Source organism: Macrotis lagotis, chromosome 5, assembly GCF_037893015.1.
Source record: "Macrotis lagotis isolate mMagLag1 chromosome 5, bilby.v1.9.chrom.fasta, whole genome shotgun sequence".
Classification (NCBI taxonomy): domain Eukaryota; kingdom Metazoa; phylum Chordata; class Mammalia; order Peramelemorphia; family Peramelidae; genus Macrotis; species Macrotis lagotis.
Window position 1 is genome coordinate 272,911,757 of NC_133662.1, and position 12,880 is coordinate 272,924,636.

Sequence of the window (12,880 nt, forward strand, 5' to 3'; positions counted from 1 at the left end):
GGAGGCCTAGGGGTGTGGATGGTTACACATACTGTCAAATGGAGAAGAGCTAGTGTTTATTTATTGCCGTATTATGGGTTTATAAAATCCTTTATAAGTATTCTTTCATTTTATCCTCATGATGATCCTAGAAAGTAAGTGTAATTATTATGCCCATTTTCCATTTGAGAAAACTGAGGCAGTGACCAAGCAAGTGACCCAGGGTCCCCCACCTAGATCAGAATAAAGGTCCTCCTGACTCTGGAGAGAGTACCACCTCTACTAAACTATCCCTCCTCTTCCAACTTTTCCTTTTCTTCTATATCCCCTTCTTCTTTCTGGACTATTTCTACAAGAAGAAAACCAGTGAAGGCACTGGGCAGATGTTGAACTGCGTCTGGAACTAACACTAGCAACGCAAGAGAATATCAGCCTGAGTCAGGAAGGTCAGGACAGAGCGCTGCCTCGATGATTGCCAAAGAGTCCCTGCAAGGGTCGCTTTCGGAGGTCAGGAAACGCTCTAGGCCTCCAAGTGTGGACAATCCAGCTAATCAGTGACATGGCCCAGTTCTGCCTTCCCTTCCATCACCAGAGGATCAGGGCTCTCTCTGTCTCTGCCAAGCAAGGCTCCAATGAGGGCTCCCACACAAAACCCCAGAACCCTCACAGAAAAGGAGCAGACGGTCCCAGAATAAACAGTCTTGACGGATTGCTAGCCAGCAAGACTCAGACTGTCCAGAGCTCATAGAAGCTCCTGGGAGCACAGAACAGGAAATCAGATAGGCTGCGTCACGGGTGCCCTTGTCTGTTGGGAGGGCCCCCCCAAAGGTTGATTCACAGCCTCCCTGCCTCAAAAACCTGAGGAGCCTTCTACCCAGAGCTTCCGAAAATGTGAGGCAGCTCAGACTACCTCTCGCCCCCTAGAGCCTTCAAGCATAGTCCCCCAAAACCAACCAGGCCTTCTACTGAGAGCTTCAAAGAATGTGAAACAGCTCAGACCACCCCATCTCCAGCCCCAGAAATCTGTCCCCAGTGGGGGTGGGTAGGATAGGAGAAATCACTGTCCTGGAGGAAGGAGGCTCAGGAAAAGTAGAGAATCCATCTTGGCTTCAGTTCTCCGGAGAAGGATTTTTGACATTAGCCAGATTCCGACCTTGCTGTGACCCCCCCCTCCCCGACCTTTCCCAGAAGTGTTCCTATGTGAAAAACACAGTTTACACGACCGCCCACAGGCGCAGTTCACTTCAATCACGCGGTGTTACCAAGGCAAAAATAGACGATCTGGAGACAGCGGAAGATGGGGACACTGAATCTGAGGTTTGTGCCCAAGGAAACCACCGGGGCCTTTTTATGGTCCCTAGTCCTTCTTTCCACTCTCTCGAAGGAATCCTCTGAAATCAGCTCCAAGTAAATGATTGCAATTTTGGGGGAGAGCCATAAAGGGCAAAGGGTACAAGGCATCAGGCCTGTCACCTGAACCAGTTCATCTCTGCCCAGCTGAGAGGCACTGATGCATTATTGGTGGAGCTGTGAAGCAGCCCGACCATTCTGGAAAGGAACATGGAATTCTGCAAAGAAAAAGACTCGAACATCCATACCCCTGGGCTTGGGAAGTCCAAGCCTGGGACTAGACCCCAAACCCACCCAAATACTTCAAGCGGCATTTTGTGTGACAACAGAGAACAGGAAACAAAGCCTAAACAAACCAAGCTCTAGGAATGGAGTAGAAAGGACAAAGAAGCCTGGGAGGATCAATGGGGGCTGATGCAGCCACAGGGTGAGGACAGACCCAAAGGGAGAGTCCAGCAGGCCCAGAAGAAGAGCAGGGTCCACCAAGGATGGTGGGAGGGAGGGACTGGGATTATCCCTGTGAGGAAACAGAGGCAGACAGCAAGCTGTGAAGCAACTGGCCCAGCTCACTCAGTGGGCAAGCGTCTGTGGCGGGATTTGAACTTGATCTTCCTAAGTCCAGTCCCAGCCCCATGTCCACAGGACCCACAGCTGCCTCCAAGTTCAGGGCAGAGGGAGAGAAAGGAAGAAGAGGGAAGCCCAGGGGGTCAAGGAAGTTGGGGCTTCCCTCTCTGATCAACCATCCACCCCTGGACCCTAGGCAGGAGGGCAGGGCCTTATCATGGTCACTGGTCACACTGAGCCAAGACCCTGGGAGAGGGGCTGGGAAGGCAATTTTTGTAGCTGGTCCTCTTCTGGGGGGGGGGGGGGGGGGGGGGGGGAAATGTCAGAACAGAGGGAAATTCTATTAAAGACTCCTCTAAGAACCCACTCCTAAAAGAACAAAGACACATCCTTCAGACTGCAAAGGAAATGCCTACGATGTTCCAGCTGGTAGCCCTGTACTAAGGCCTGCCTGGGAGCACTCACACCAAGCCCTGGGGTGGTGGGGAGGGGGAGAAGGGAGGAGGAAGGAGGAGGGAGCAGGGAGAGGGGAAGAGGAAGGAGGAAGAGAAGAAAGAGAAGAGAAAGAGAAAGGAAGGAGAAAAGGGCAAAGACCAAGAGGAGGGGCCTCTCTCCTCACCACCCTCCCAGGTAAATAACCCTGCACCCTGCTCTCCCCCACCCAGCCTTTCAGCCTCCTGCCCCCAGGGCAATGAGCTAGACCCAGAATCTCAGGAGAAGGAGGCAGGAAAGTGTCTAGGGAACTTAGATAACCCCAATGTCTCCTGGAAACGCAAGCCCATCTTCTCTGGGTCAGGACAGTCCTTCCGGTCAGCAGCAGATGCCAGCAGACAGCAAGTTAGGGCTGAGGGGGGCATAGACAAGCCCCTTCTCTGTTTTTTGTCTTGCAATGAAGACTTCTTTTTAGCCCTTCCTTTGTGATATCTCAATAGCAAGAGAAAAGAGGACAAACGTGATGCACCCCAACTCTGGGTAACGGCCGGATCTGAGATACAAGCAGTCAGAGAGAGGAAAGCAGAACCAGGAGAAAGGGTGCAGTGACTCGGACAGAGAAGTGGAGAAGGCCACCCTGGGGCCCCTGATGCCCCAAGCTGCAGCCTCAGCCCTCCTACTAATGAACCATGATAAAAATATCGAAATTCTGGGGGGACTCAATGTACCCCAAGAACTCAAGAACAGGCTTCTGATGCCCTGGGTCTGTCCACATGCCAGCCGGCATCGTACTCTCATTCCAAAGTAAGCCCCAAGGCCGAGGCCAGCCTCCTCCTCATTCTAGTCTTAAGGTGGCACCTCGAGTGCTTACCTCAAAGAAGGGACAAAGTTCCAGGAGCATGGTGGCAGGAGACAGCCCAGGAGCAAGGTCCCATGTCTATACAAGCCAGGGGAGCAGAGGGGCCGATCATGCTCCCAGTCTAACCCCAGCACCCTCTCTTCTCTTAACTTGTCCCTGCTCCATCGCCCAGATGCTGCCCACAGTGGGCTGAAGAAGCCTCAGTGGCCAGGGCCTCATTGCTCCCACCTCCTCCCACCATCCTGCATGGATCTAAGCCTGCTAACCTAGGGGTCAGGGTTATCAAGGCATGGAGGCACAAGGATCCCCAAGAAGGGCAGTCCGTGGTCTGATCAGGCCCGACTCCAAAATGTATGACAGTCTGAGCCATGGAGAGTGCCCCCCAGAAGATGACCAGGATGCCCCCCCAACCTTCAATGGAGCTTCTCTTTCTTAACACTGAGACATCTCAGACCCTCCTTCCTCTGGCAAGTCAGAATAGTAGAGGAAGGGGGTGCCCCCAGCACAGATTTCATGCCTGAAGTGGGGTCAGAGTAGGCCTCAGAGCCCAGGGCCAAAGGAAGCAGGAGCAGGAACCAAGAGCAGGGGCCAAGCTGCTCCAGGGGCTTAGGGGTGTCCCTGGGCTCCAGGGAAGAACTTCTACATCCCTGCCTCTCTCTATCCACAGTTCTGGAAAGTGTCTCAACAAGACCGTGCACCTCACCCCCAACTCCAATTTGTTTATTGGGGGGAGAGACAGAATGGAAGAGAAAACCCCAGCCAGCACCCCCCATCTTTGTGGTCAGAACAAGTGCACCAGAGTCTGGGGTTCCCACAAAGGGCACATGCCCAACTCAGGGAAGAGCCGGCGTCCACTCACACTGGCAGAGTGCATCAGGATGGCCACGAGCCACAGCCTGGCAACTGACCATGACCCCACTGCTTCTGGGGTTTTTGGTGAGAACTTGCCCTTCCAACCATTCCCCCACACCTCAAACACAATGTGCCCCTCATTCCACAGAGGTCCCTGTCTGTCTGACTAGGGGTCTAACTCACACCACCTGACCACCCCCCCAGGCATCTGGCACCCCCAGCGTCAATGAGACAGAGACAAATCCACTTTCCCAGACCAGATCGGCCATGAGTTACAGCAGGCGCAGGAGAGAGGGTCCACAAAAAGAGAATCCTAACCGAGGCTACTGTTGTGGGGTTGGTTAAAAACTGCAACTGAACCCAAGTTCTCAAAGTAAGCCCCACGGGGCTCGAGAGCGAGCAGACCCCAAAGCAGGACCCTGTCCATGCCATGAAATGGGAGAGAGCCCCCGAAGGCTCTGGAGGGGTTGGATTAGCAGCTGGCTCCCAGGGCTTCCCCTCCACACTCTCACCTTCACTGGCCGAGACAACGCTCCTTGTGTCCGAGTCCAATTTCTGAACCAGCAGCTTTGGGTTGATCGTGGTCCCAGCAAAGATGTCTGAGGTCACCAACCCCCAGTCCTGAGGACAAAGACAAGACAAATAGGATTGAAGACTCCCTGGCAGCAGACTAACCAAGGGTGGATGTGTCAGGGACAAGAGGAACAGCCCTCCAGGGGATGGCTGGGGGGTAGAAATGGTCCCCCAGCCCGGGCTTGGCTCCATGTCCAAGTCTGACATTCCCCAGGACTCACTCAGAAGGGGGTGGGCCCTGGCCCCTCCCCTCTCCTCCCCTCCCAAATTCCTGGGGCTCAATAAGTTCATCCCCCTCCTCGCTGGCAGGCCACCCCTGAGGTGTGACGCAGATACCATTCCCCTCTTGCTGCCCAGAGGACGGTCAATGTGGGCTTCTATCGGGGCAGCCCCTAGCCCGACCCACCCAAGGGTCCCCTCCGAAACAGGCCGGACAAGGTCACACGTTCTCTGCTTGGAGCCTCTGGGAATGGAGAGGTGGCTACCTGCCAAGGCAGCCCATTCCTCCACCCAAACTGGAGAACGGTGACTCCCAGGAGGTAGATGGCGGCTCACGGCCGCAGCAGGTCACAAAGTGTCAGCGCTTGGTACGCAGCAAGCACTTCATAAGTGCTCGCCGACTCCTCTGGATTGAAGGACACTGACGGCATGTCTCTGAAGAGAACTGGGAGCTGGAGACCCCTGAAGGGCTGTGTGCCTCTTCCTCCGTCTCCCACTCCCCCCCTCCAGCTGGTGGCTCAGAGGAACACCACAGTCCACATCTAAGCCTCTCACCTCAGCCACAGTTCAACCCACCCTAGGTGGTGGGGATGTGGGACAGCTGGGGGTGGTGTGCAGAGCACTGGGCCTGGAGGCAGAAAGACCCGAGTTCAAATCTAACCTCAGACACATACTAGATGGATGATCCTGGACAAGCGACTTCACCGCCTGCCTCAGTTTCCTCAACTGCAGCATAACCTTAAAAATGCCAGCCATAGGGATTGTAAGAGTGAGGAGGGCCCTGGCTGGGTCCCCGGGAACCGGGTGGACACTGCCACCAAGTGGCCAGCTAGCCGGCCTGTGGCTTTATCTTCTCTCAGTCCTAAGCTCCTTGTCCAGGGCTCGGCATCCAGGGCCCTTTCTACCCTGCCCCCTCCTCCCAGCAAGACCCCCAGCTTTTGGCTATCCCCCAGCCCTGAACTTTCCTCATCCTCATGTCCACTTACTGATTTCCTGGACATCTCAGCTAAAATCACCTCTTCTGCCCAAAGCCCTTCTTGCCAAGAGAGGGGCCCCATGCTCGCGTCACCAGTCCTTGGTCCTTGTAGTGAGGCCCAGGGGGCCCCTCCTCCAAAGATGGTTTTACATGTGATCAAAGCACAGGAGGCCAAAGGAAACCCATGATACTCAAGTTTTGTCCTTTTCTTTCCCACCAAAGCTTAAGGGCCCCCCTAAAAATCTCTCCTTAGAGAGACTCCTGGGGGTCTTCAGGTCTGGTCTAAAAGTGTTCCTGGCACTTCCATGAGCTCGTGGGTGTGCGCATCTGCACAGATCGTCTATGTGGAGGGAGCGCACCTGTGCTCATTTCCACGGGCACAGCCGTTTGCACATGGCCTCCTCCCTGAGGGCACGCTCCATCCCAGGAACTGGCTCACAATAACTCTGCTGACCCACTGATGGAAGACTACCGCACAAGCCCCCGGGGTCGCTGACCCCCACCCCCATGACCTTGAGTCCCCTACCCATGACTTCCAGCCCAATCTGAACCCCCGTGGCTGAGTCCACATCAAGTGTGGCTCAAGTCACTGCAGCTGGTCCTTCCCTCCCAATCTGTAGAGAATGAGCTCTCACCACTACCTCCCCACCCTGCCCCACCTGAGGGCACCCCACACCATCTCCATGGCCACTGCCATCCCGCTGCAGGGCCCCAGGGCGCGCATTCTCATCCTTGGGATGCCCCGGCCAACGCCAGTCCTGCAAACCCCAGATCTCCCCAGGATGAGGGAGCGCGGCTCCTCCCGCCCAGCTCGGGAGTCTCCGGGAGTCTGTCACGGTGCAGCTTCAGGCTTTAATCAGGTTCTGTTCATGGAGGCAGTAACTTGGGGCACAGGGGGGGTACAGTAAGCGGGGGCAGGCGGGGCTCGGCGGGGCGCCCCTCTCAAGTCCTGGCACTAAGGCGGCCAAACCCAGAGGCGCCCCCTCGGCCACCGCGGACGAGGCGCCCCCCGCGTGCCGGAGGCAACGCTGGCCCAGGGGAGGCCCCGGAGCGCAAGGGGCTGAGGAAGCGGGGTTTGGGCCGGGGCCACGGAAGCCAGGGTGCGGCCTGGGGCCGCGTGGAGCCAGCGACAGGGGGGCTGGACTCGAGAGAACAGCTTTAAGGAGCCTGGAAAGGGAGAGGGCGCTTGAGAAGGGCTTTGGGGGTCACGCTGAGGATCCTGCGGCCGATGCTGGAGGCCGCAAAGTCACCGGGGCTCACTGAGGGCAGGGGGCTCCGTCGGGGGTCACTGCGGTGGACAAGCCGGGGTGGCGAGGGGCCCGGACAGGCCTCCACAGTCCAGGCCCGAGGCCCCCAAACGCAGCCCGGCCCTGAGACAAGGCGGTGAAACCCATGAGATGGGGGAAGGGAGGGGAAACTGGGGCTGGGGGGGGGCTGAGGACGGGGGCAAGAGAAGCCATGGGGCGGGGTCCGGCCAGAAGCCCCCCACTCTCCTCCGGAGTTCCCTCGGGGTTCGGCCTCGGCTCTGGCTCGCGCGCGCCCTCTGCCGCTCGCCGCGATCGCTCCCCCCCCCCCCCGCCCGGGAGTTGGTAGGACCCGCGCCCGGCGCCCCCGCGCCCCCGCCCCGTGGTCTCGCCCGCGGCGCTCCCCACTCACGTGTCCGCCGGGCCCGCTCCAGGCCGCCTCCTCCTCGGCGCCCGGGGCCGGGCGGGCCTTCACCGCCGCCGCGTGCCGCCGCGCCCGGGGCCGCCGCACCTTCCCCACCATGCCGCTGCCGCGGGCGGCCCGGCCCGTCACGTGCCCCCGGCCCCGGAAACGGGAGCCTGCGCACGTGGCTTCCGCGCCGCCGCCGCGCCGCGCCGCCCCGGGACGCGGGATGCGCATGCGCCCTGCCCAGGCGGCCCCGCCTCGGCTCTAACGGCGGGGGCGGGGCCCGGGGAGGGGGGCGCGGTGGGGGCGGGGCACGGGAGGGCGGGGCCCGGCGGGGGCGGGGCACGGGAGGGCGGGGCCCGGCGGGGGGCGGGGCACGGGGAGGGCGGGGCCGGGGGGAGGGCGGGGCGGAGCCCGGGGAGGGCGGGGCGCGGCGGGGGCGGGGCCGGGGGAGAGCGGGGCGGGGCGGGGCGGGGGGCAGGGCCCGGGAGGGCGGGGCGGGGCCCGGGAGGGCGGGGCGCGGCGGGGGCGGAGCCAGGGGCGGGGCCTCTCTGCCTCCCCCTCCCCTGTCCCAGCCCAGGAAACTGAGGGGAGGGGGAGGACGGGGAGCCGGATTCGAACTCTGGCCCCAGCCGCTGCACCGCGCTGTCCGGCACCGGCGCAGGGGTCGGAGCCTCGGACACTCGGCCCTGACCAGCTGTGCCACCTTGGACGAGACCCTCCCCCTGCCCCCTCCGACCCCTGTCTGCCTTCTGGGGACCCTCTGAGCCCCCCGCAGGCGGGCGAGGAGGGGAGACGCCCCCTGCCAGCCCCTGGCCACGGGTCGGGTGCTCCTGGGAGTTGGGGGGCCTCGTGGGGGGCAGGGCCCGCCTGGGGGCTCCCAGAGACGCTGCGCCACAGCGCATGCGCCTTTCTCACAGGCCCCCCCCCCTACTCCGCTCCCCTCAACCAGACCCCGGTGCCGCCGGGCCCGAGGGTGAGCAGCTCCTCCGAGATGCCCCCTGGGCCCCGGCACCCCCTCCTTGAGGTCCGTCATCTGACCTTGTGGTGGGCCCTGCTGGCTCCGGGGGAGGAACCCACATTTGTGGAACCCCTACTGTGGGCCAAGTGCTGGGGCGGGGGACTGGCACCTCCCCGGGGGTGGCGGCCCAAGGGCTCCCCCAGGGGCACCCGGGTCTGGCTTTGAATGCCCCCCTCCTGCCTCCGGTCCCAGCTGCTTCGGCGTTTGTTCTCCCCTTGGGTGGGCTCAGAGGGTCAGGAACTCTCATCGCTTCCCCGAGTGGGTGTCGCGTTTGTGAGGAAGGGGCTCGGGGGCACTGGAAGGCGGGGGCCTCCCGCCCAGCCTTGCCACCCTCTCTCCCGGAGACCCAGAGCCACCCTGGACGGAGAACACTGAAGGCAGATGCTCAAAGCCAAGGCCAACAATCACCCTTTCCTCTTCTCTGCCCCCTCCCCAGGGCTGGGCTGATGGGAGGGGGTTGGGCCAGGTCAGGCTTCCTTCCTCCACCACCTGCCCCACCCACTTAGCAGCCCCTCCCCTGGGTGGGTAGGGGGCCTGGATCACCAATAAGTCCCTTAGCCCCCTGCCCTGGGCTTCCATCTGAGGAGGGTCAAAGTGGAGGAGGCACCAGCTTGGTGAGTCTTTGGTGCTATCTGTTACTTGTGTCTGTCATTGTCGGGCTATTGGACCTCTGTGGCTGTGACCCTGGGCCTGTCCCTTCCCTTCCGGGGACCTCAGCTTCCCACCAGCTCCGTCTCTCCACAAGGAACTCTTGCTAAGCCCACCAGAGACTCTGCAATCCTTCCAGCAGAGGGATTTGGATGTAAGCCTTGAAGAGGAGCCTGGGGCCTTTAGAAACAAAACTGAGGGTTCCAGGAGGGGGTCCTGTTTGCACTTGAGGTCCCCCCCCACCTCAAACTCCTGCCCTGGCCACCTTCCAGGTTGGGTTAATTCAGAACCCTTTCCATCCAAGGGTTTCTTGGGAGTCTGGAGCTACTGACAGACAAAGGGTCTTGTTAAATCTGCTAGTCTTGGCCCATCCCCAGGAAGCAACCCCAGGCATGAGGCCATGGACACCTGAGTTCTAATCCTACCTCTCACTAACTAGGTGCCCAACCTTGGAGAAGTCATTTAAGCTCCGTGGGCCTCAGTTTCCCCTTGAACATGGGTGATTGTTAAGGTGTCTTCCCTCTGGAGAAGTCTGTGGTTCTTGAATGTGGAATGAGGTCTCAGGAGAGCCTCAGAAGGAGCTTGGGCTGAAGTTGCTTCAGAGTGGTTGACAGGTTGAAGCTTGGGGTCCTGGGATGTTGATGGAAGGGATTGTCTTTGGGAGACCCTTCAGGCAGACATGAGATGGGGTCTGAGTTGTGGAAGGCACTCCTGACCAGCTGCTGGGGAGCCCCCACGATTTGTAAAGGCCTCCCTGGGCAAGCCCACCCCCTCCCTGCCAGGCTTCTGCCTCACCTTGGCACCTGGAGGCTCAGGCCATCCGATCTCCAGGTTCTGGAAGAACTCAGCTTGAACTGGACTGCCATCTGGCTGCCAGCCTGCTACCCAGGCCTGGGGATGAGCTGCTCTGCAGCCCAGTCTCTGGATGCCCCTTGTCTTGTTCCCATTACTCATGGCTCCCTGACCCAGTGTCTCTGGACCAGGACTCAGTCAGAAAGACTGTCCGCTGACTTGGTGGACTTTGGTCAGTCACCCGAGCCTTTCTGCTTGCAGCCCAGACAGGACTGATGGGAAGCCCAGGCAGGGCCCGTACAGTCAGCTCTTCAGTCCTTTCCCTCCTGCAGCTGAGGTAGCCAGGTGACCCAGGGAATAGAGTGATAGGCCTGAAATCAGGAAGACCTGAGTTCAATTCAAGCCTCAGTTACTTATCTTTGCAGTCCTGGGCAAGTCACTTCACTTCTGTCTGACTCAGTTTACTGAATCTCAGATGAAGATTCTAACATATCAAATGAACTCTGCAAAGCCCTTACCACAGGGTCTTATATATAGTAGGCACTTAATAAATGCTCATTCACAGTTCCCTCCTGCCAGTTTGCCAAGAGGCTAGATCTCAGGTGTCTCTAGATGTTTGAATTCAGTCATTGTCTTAATAAACTTTAGGGAGCATTTATTGGGTGGGAGTCAGGGCCCCCTTCTGGGGCTTCCGGGCTTGATTGGAGGCTCTGCCAGGTGGAGAGAAGGACTTCTTGAATGCTTGATGCTTGATTGATCCCAGCTGGGAAACTCCAGCACTTAGTAAATAGAGCTTGCTGATGGATAGAGTCACCCTTCCGCTGTTACTCCCTAAATTCAATCAATTAATCAATCAGCAAACAATCATTAAAGCAAAAGGCAGCCCCGGCCCTCAAGGAGCCTCCCATCCCTCTAATGGGAAAGAATCAAGTGCTTTGCTTTCACAAGGGTGAGAAAGGGTATTGCCAGTCTCACAGATGGCTGGGACAGAAGCCAGGAGGTCTGGTCTTTGTGGAAACCCAAAGAGCCAACCTGTTTCCAGGAAGGAGAGAGTTTAACCAAGGGAAAAGGGAAAATAGCTTTACAGGAGTTGAATGGGAGTCTACTATTGTCCTTTACGCCTGTAATCAGGCAGGAAAATGTATGCGGAGGAATGTGTCAGAGTGTGACGCAGCCAATGACTGGCATGGGGGGGGAGGACTTTCAAGGTGCTTATAAGACCTAGCATTTCTAGGATTCAGTGCTCTCCCCCCATGAGAGAGGGGGCCCTTTTCTTAAGACCCTCTTAATAAAAGCCAATTTAATCACTCTGGACTAAATATTTACAAGCCATTTATGACAACTGACTTGGGAGCCTTCAGGACTGGGGGTGGGGCTTCTCAAGCACCACTGGCTCATAAGAGGAACCCACGAATTGGGGAAGGTGGAGGCAGGGAGGTGGCCCCACTACACAGCCCCAGAATTCCCCCTTGGGTCCCAGAAAGCTTTCACATGTAAACTGGCTGTCTCCTTTAGTGGGGTGACTGGACAGCGAACAGACTGGGTCTCCTGGGCAGTACCCAAGCACCCAGGACACTAGCCTAGCCCCCAGCCTCCTGGTGCTCTGCTTCCACCTCCCTCCTTCTTTCCAGAGAGCTGCTTCAGTCTGTCCCTGCCCTCAAGAACCCAAGTTACTGTCAATCAACAATGATAAAGCATTTCCCATGCAGCCAATTGATGCTGAAAATACAAGTGTTTGTCCTTCCTGCAGGAAGAGGACCTTGTTTGGGGAAGTGATGCTACGATGCCTTGTGAGTCAATTGGCAGTAAATGAGAGAGCTGTGCAAGTCACCCACCTCCCTGTTTCTGGCAGATAGAGAGCAGAGGGACTGGGAATGGCCACACTGGCAATCCGAAGTCAGACATCAAACAGTCCTGGCTGCCCGGAGCTTACATGTATCTGTACCAAACAGCTACCTTGGGGAGGCAAGCACTGAGAGAGCAGGGGGCAGAGACCAGGAAAAGCCTCCTGCAGATCCTTGCAGAAGAGCAGGGAATCAGAGGTAGAGGTGAGGAGGGGAGAACCTTCCAGGTCTGGGGCCCCTATGGGTCTCTGACCCTGGGGCTTTCTTGGCAAAGATACCAAAGTGGTTGACCATTTCCTTCTCTGAGGTGAAGTGACTCAGGCAGGGTCACACAGTCAGTAAGTGTCTGAGGCTGGATTTGAAGGCATGTCTTCCTGACGCCAGGCCCCAGTGTGCCACCCAACTGCTGCTTCCTTTTTCATTTTAACTCAGTCAGCTTGCACTTACTAATTGCTTCCCAACTGCCAAACATTATGATAATCACCCAGAATAGGATGCAAAGAAAAGCCCCAGCTCCGGGACAAACGGGGATCCACACACAAACCCAGGTATGCAGGATGATTGGGGGAGAACCACACAGGGAAGGCATTGGTATTAAGCCAAGTCAGCCGTCTTCTAGTAGGAGACCTGGAGGAACCCAGTAAGGGAAAGGAAAGAAGTACTTACAGACCACCTGCTGTAGACCACATACTGTCTAACAAACTTGGGTGGGTGCTGCTATGGTCTGCATTTTACAGTCGAGGAAACCAAAGCAGAGAGAATTTTTAACTCGGATCTTCCCGACTCCCAGACCCAGGACTCTACCCACTGTTCCATCAAGCTGCCTGAGGAGAGAGAACATTCCAGCAATAGGTGATAGGTACCTAGAGAAGTTGCCTCAGGCATTATTCAAGAGGACCATGTTAGTGGACCCTCCAGGCTGTCCTCCATTCAGCCACCAAAGTGAGGTAATGAGGGTATGTACTAGAGCCTGGGGATGTCTGAGGAGAGAAGGGAGATGCTGCAGAGGTGGAAGAGGCCTTGGCATAATATTGGGTAGAGTCCAGGATGGACTCCCAGATTAGGAGCCTCGGGGCTGGCAGGAGAGTGTTGGGAAAGGGGGGGCGGATTTAGAGGGAAAT

General features: G+C 58.0%; 2 protein-coding genes across 5 annotated transcripts in view; one reads left to right on the plus strand and one right to left on the minus strand.

The window, feature by feature from the left end:
* SLX9 (SLX9 ribosome biogenesis factor) overlaps positions 1 to 7,646 on the minus strand; it is a 48,561-nt gene extending 40,915 nt beyond the window's left edge. For 2 of the 3 annotated variants that reach the window (XM_074189944.1, XM_074189945.1), the window contains exons 1-2: positions 7,461 to 7,646; positions 4,549 to 4,657 (exon numbers count right to left, since the gene is read on the minus strand). In XM_074189944.1, the coding sequence (XP_074046045.1) occupies positions 4,549 to 4,657; positions 7,461 to 7,571 (220 nt within the window). In that variant the 5' untranslated portion in view covers positions 7,572 to 7,646. The remainder of the gene's footprint in view (positions 1 to 4,548; positions 4,658 to 7,460) is intronic. The other variant, XM_074189943.1, reaches the window with a different exon arrangement.
* Positions 7,647 to 11,735: 4,089 nt separating this feature from the next.
* Positions 11,736 to 12,880, plus strand: part of ITGB2 (integrin subunit beta 2) — a 34,988-nt gene continuing 33,843 nt past the window's right edge. The window contains exon 1 of one of the 2 annotated variants that reach the window (XM_074189948.1): positions 11,736 to 11,963. Coding sequence is in view for 1 of the 2 variants with exons in the window: in XM_074189946.1 (XP_074046047.1) it covers positions 12,233 to 12,307 (75 nt within the window). In the remaining variant the exon portion in view is untranslated. Of the gene's footprint in view, positions 11,964 to 12,058; positions 12,308 to 12,880 lie in introns of those variants that run through there. The other variant, XM_074189946.1, reaches the window with a different exon arrangement.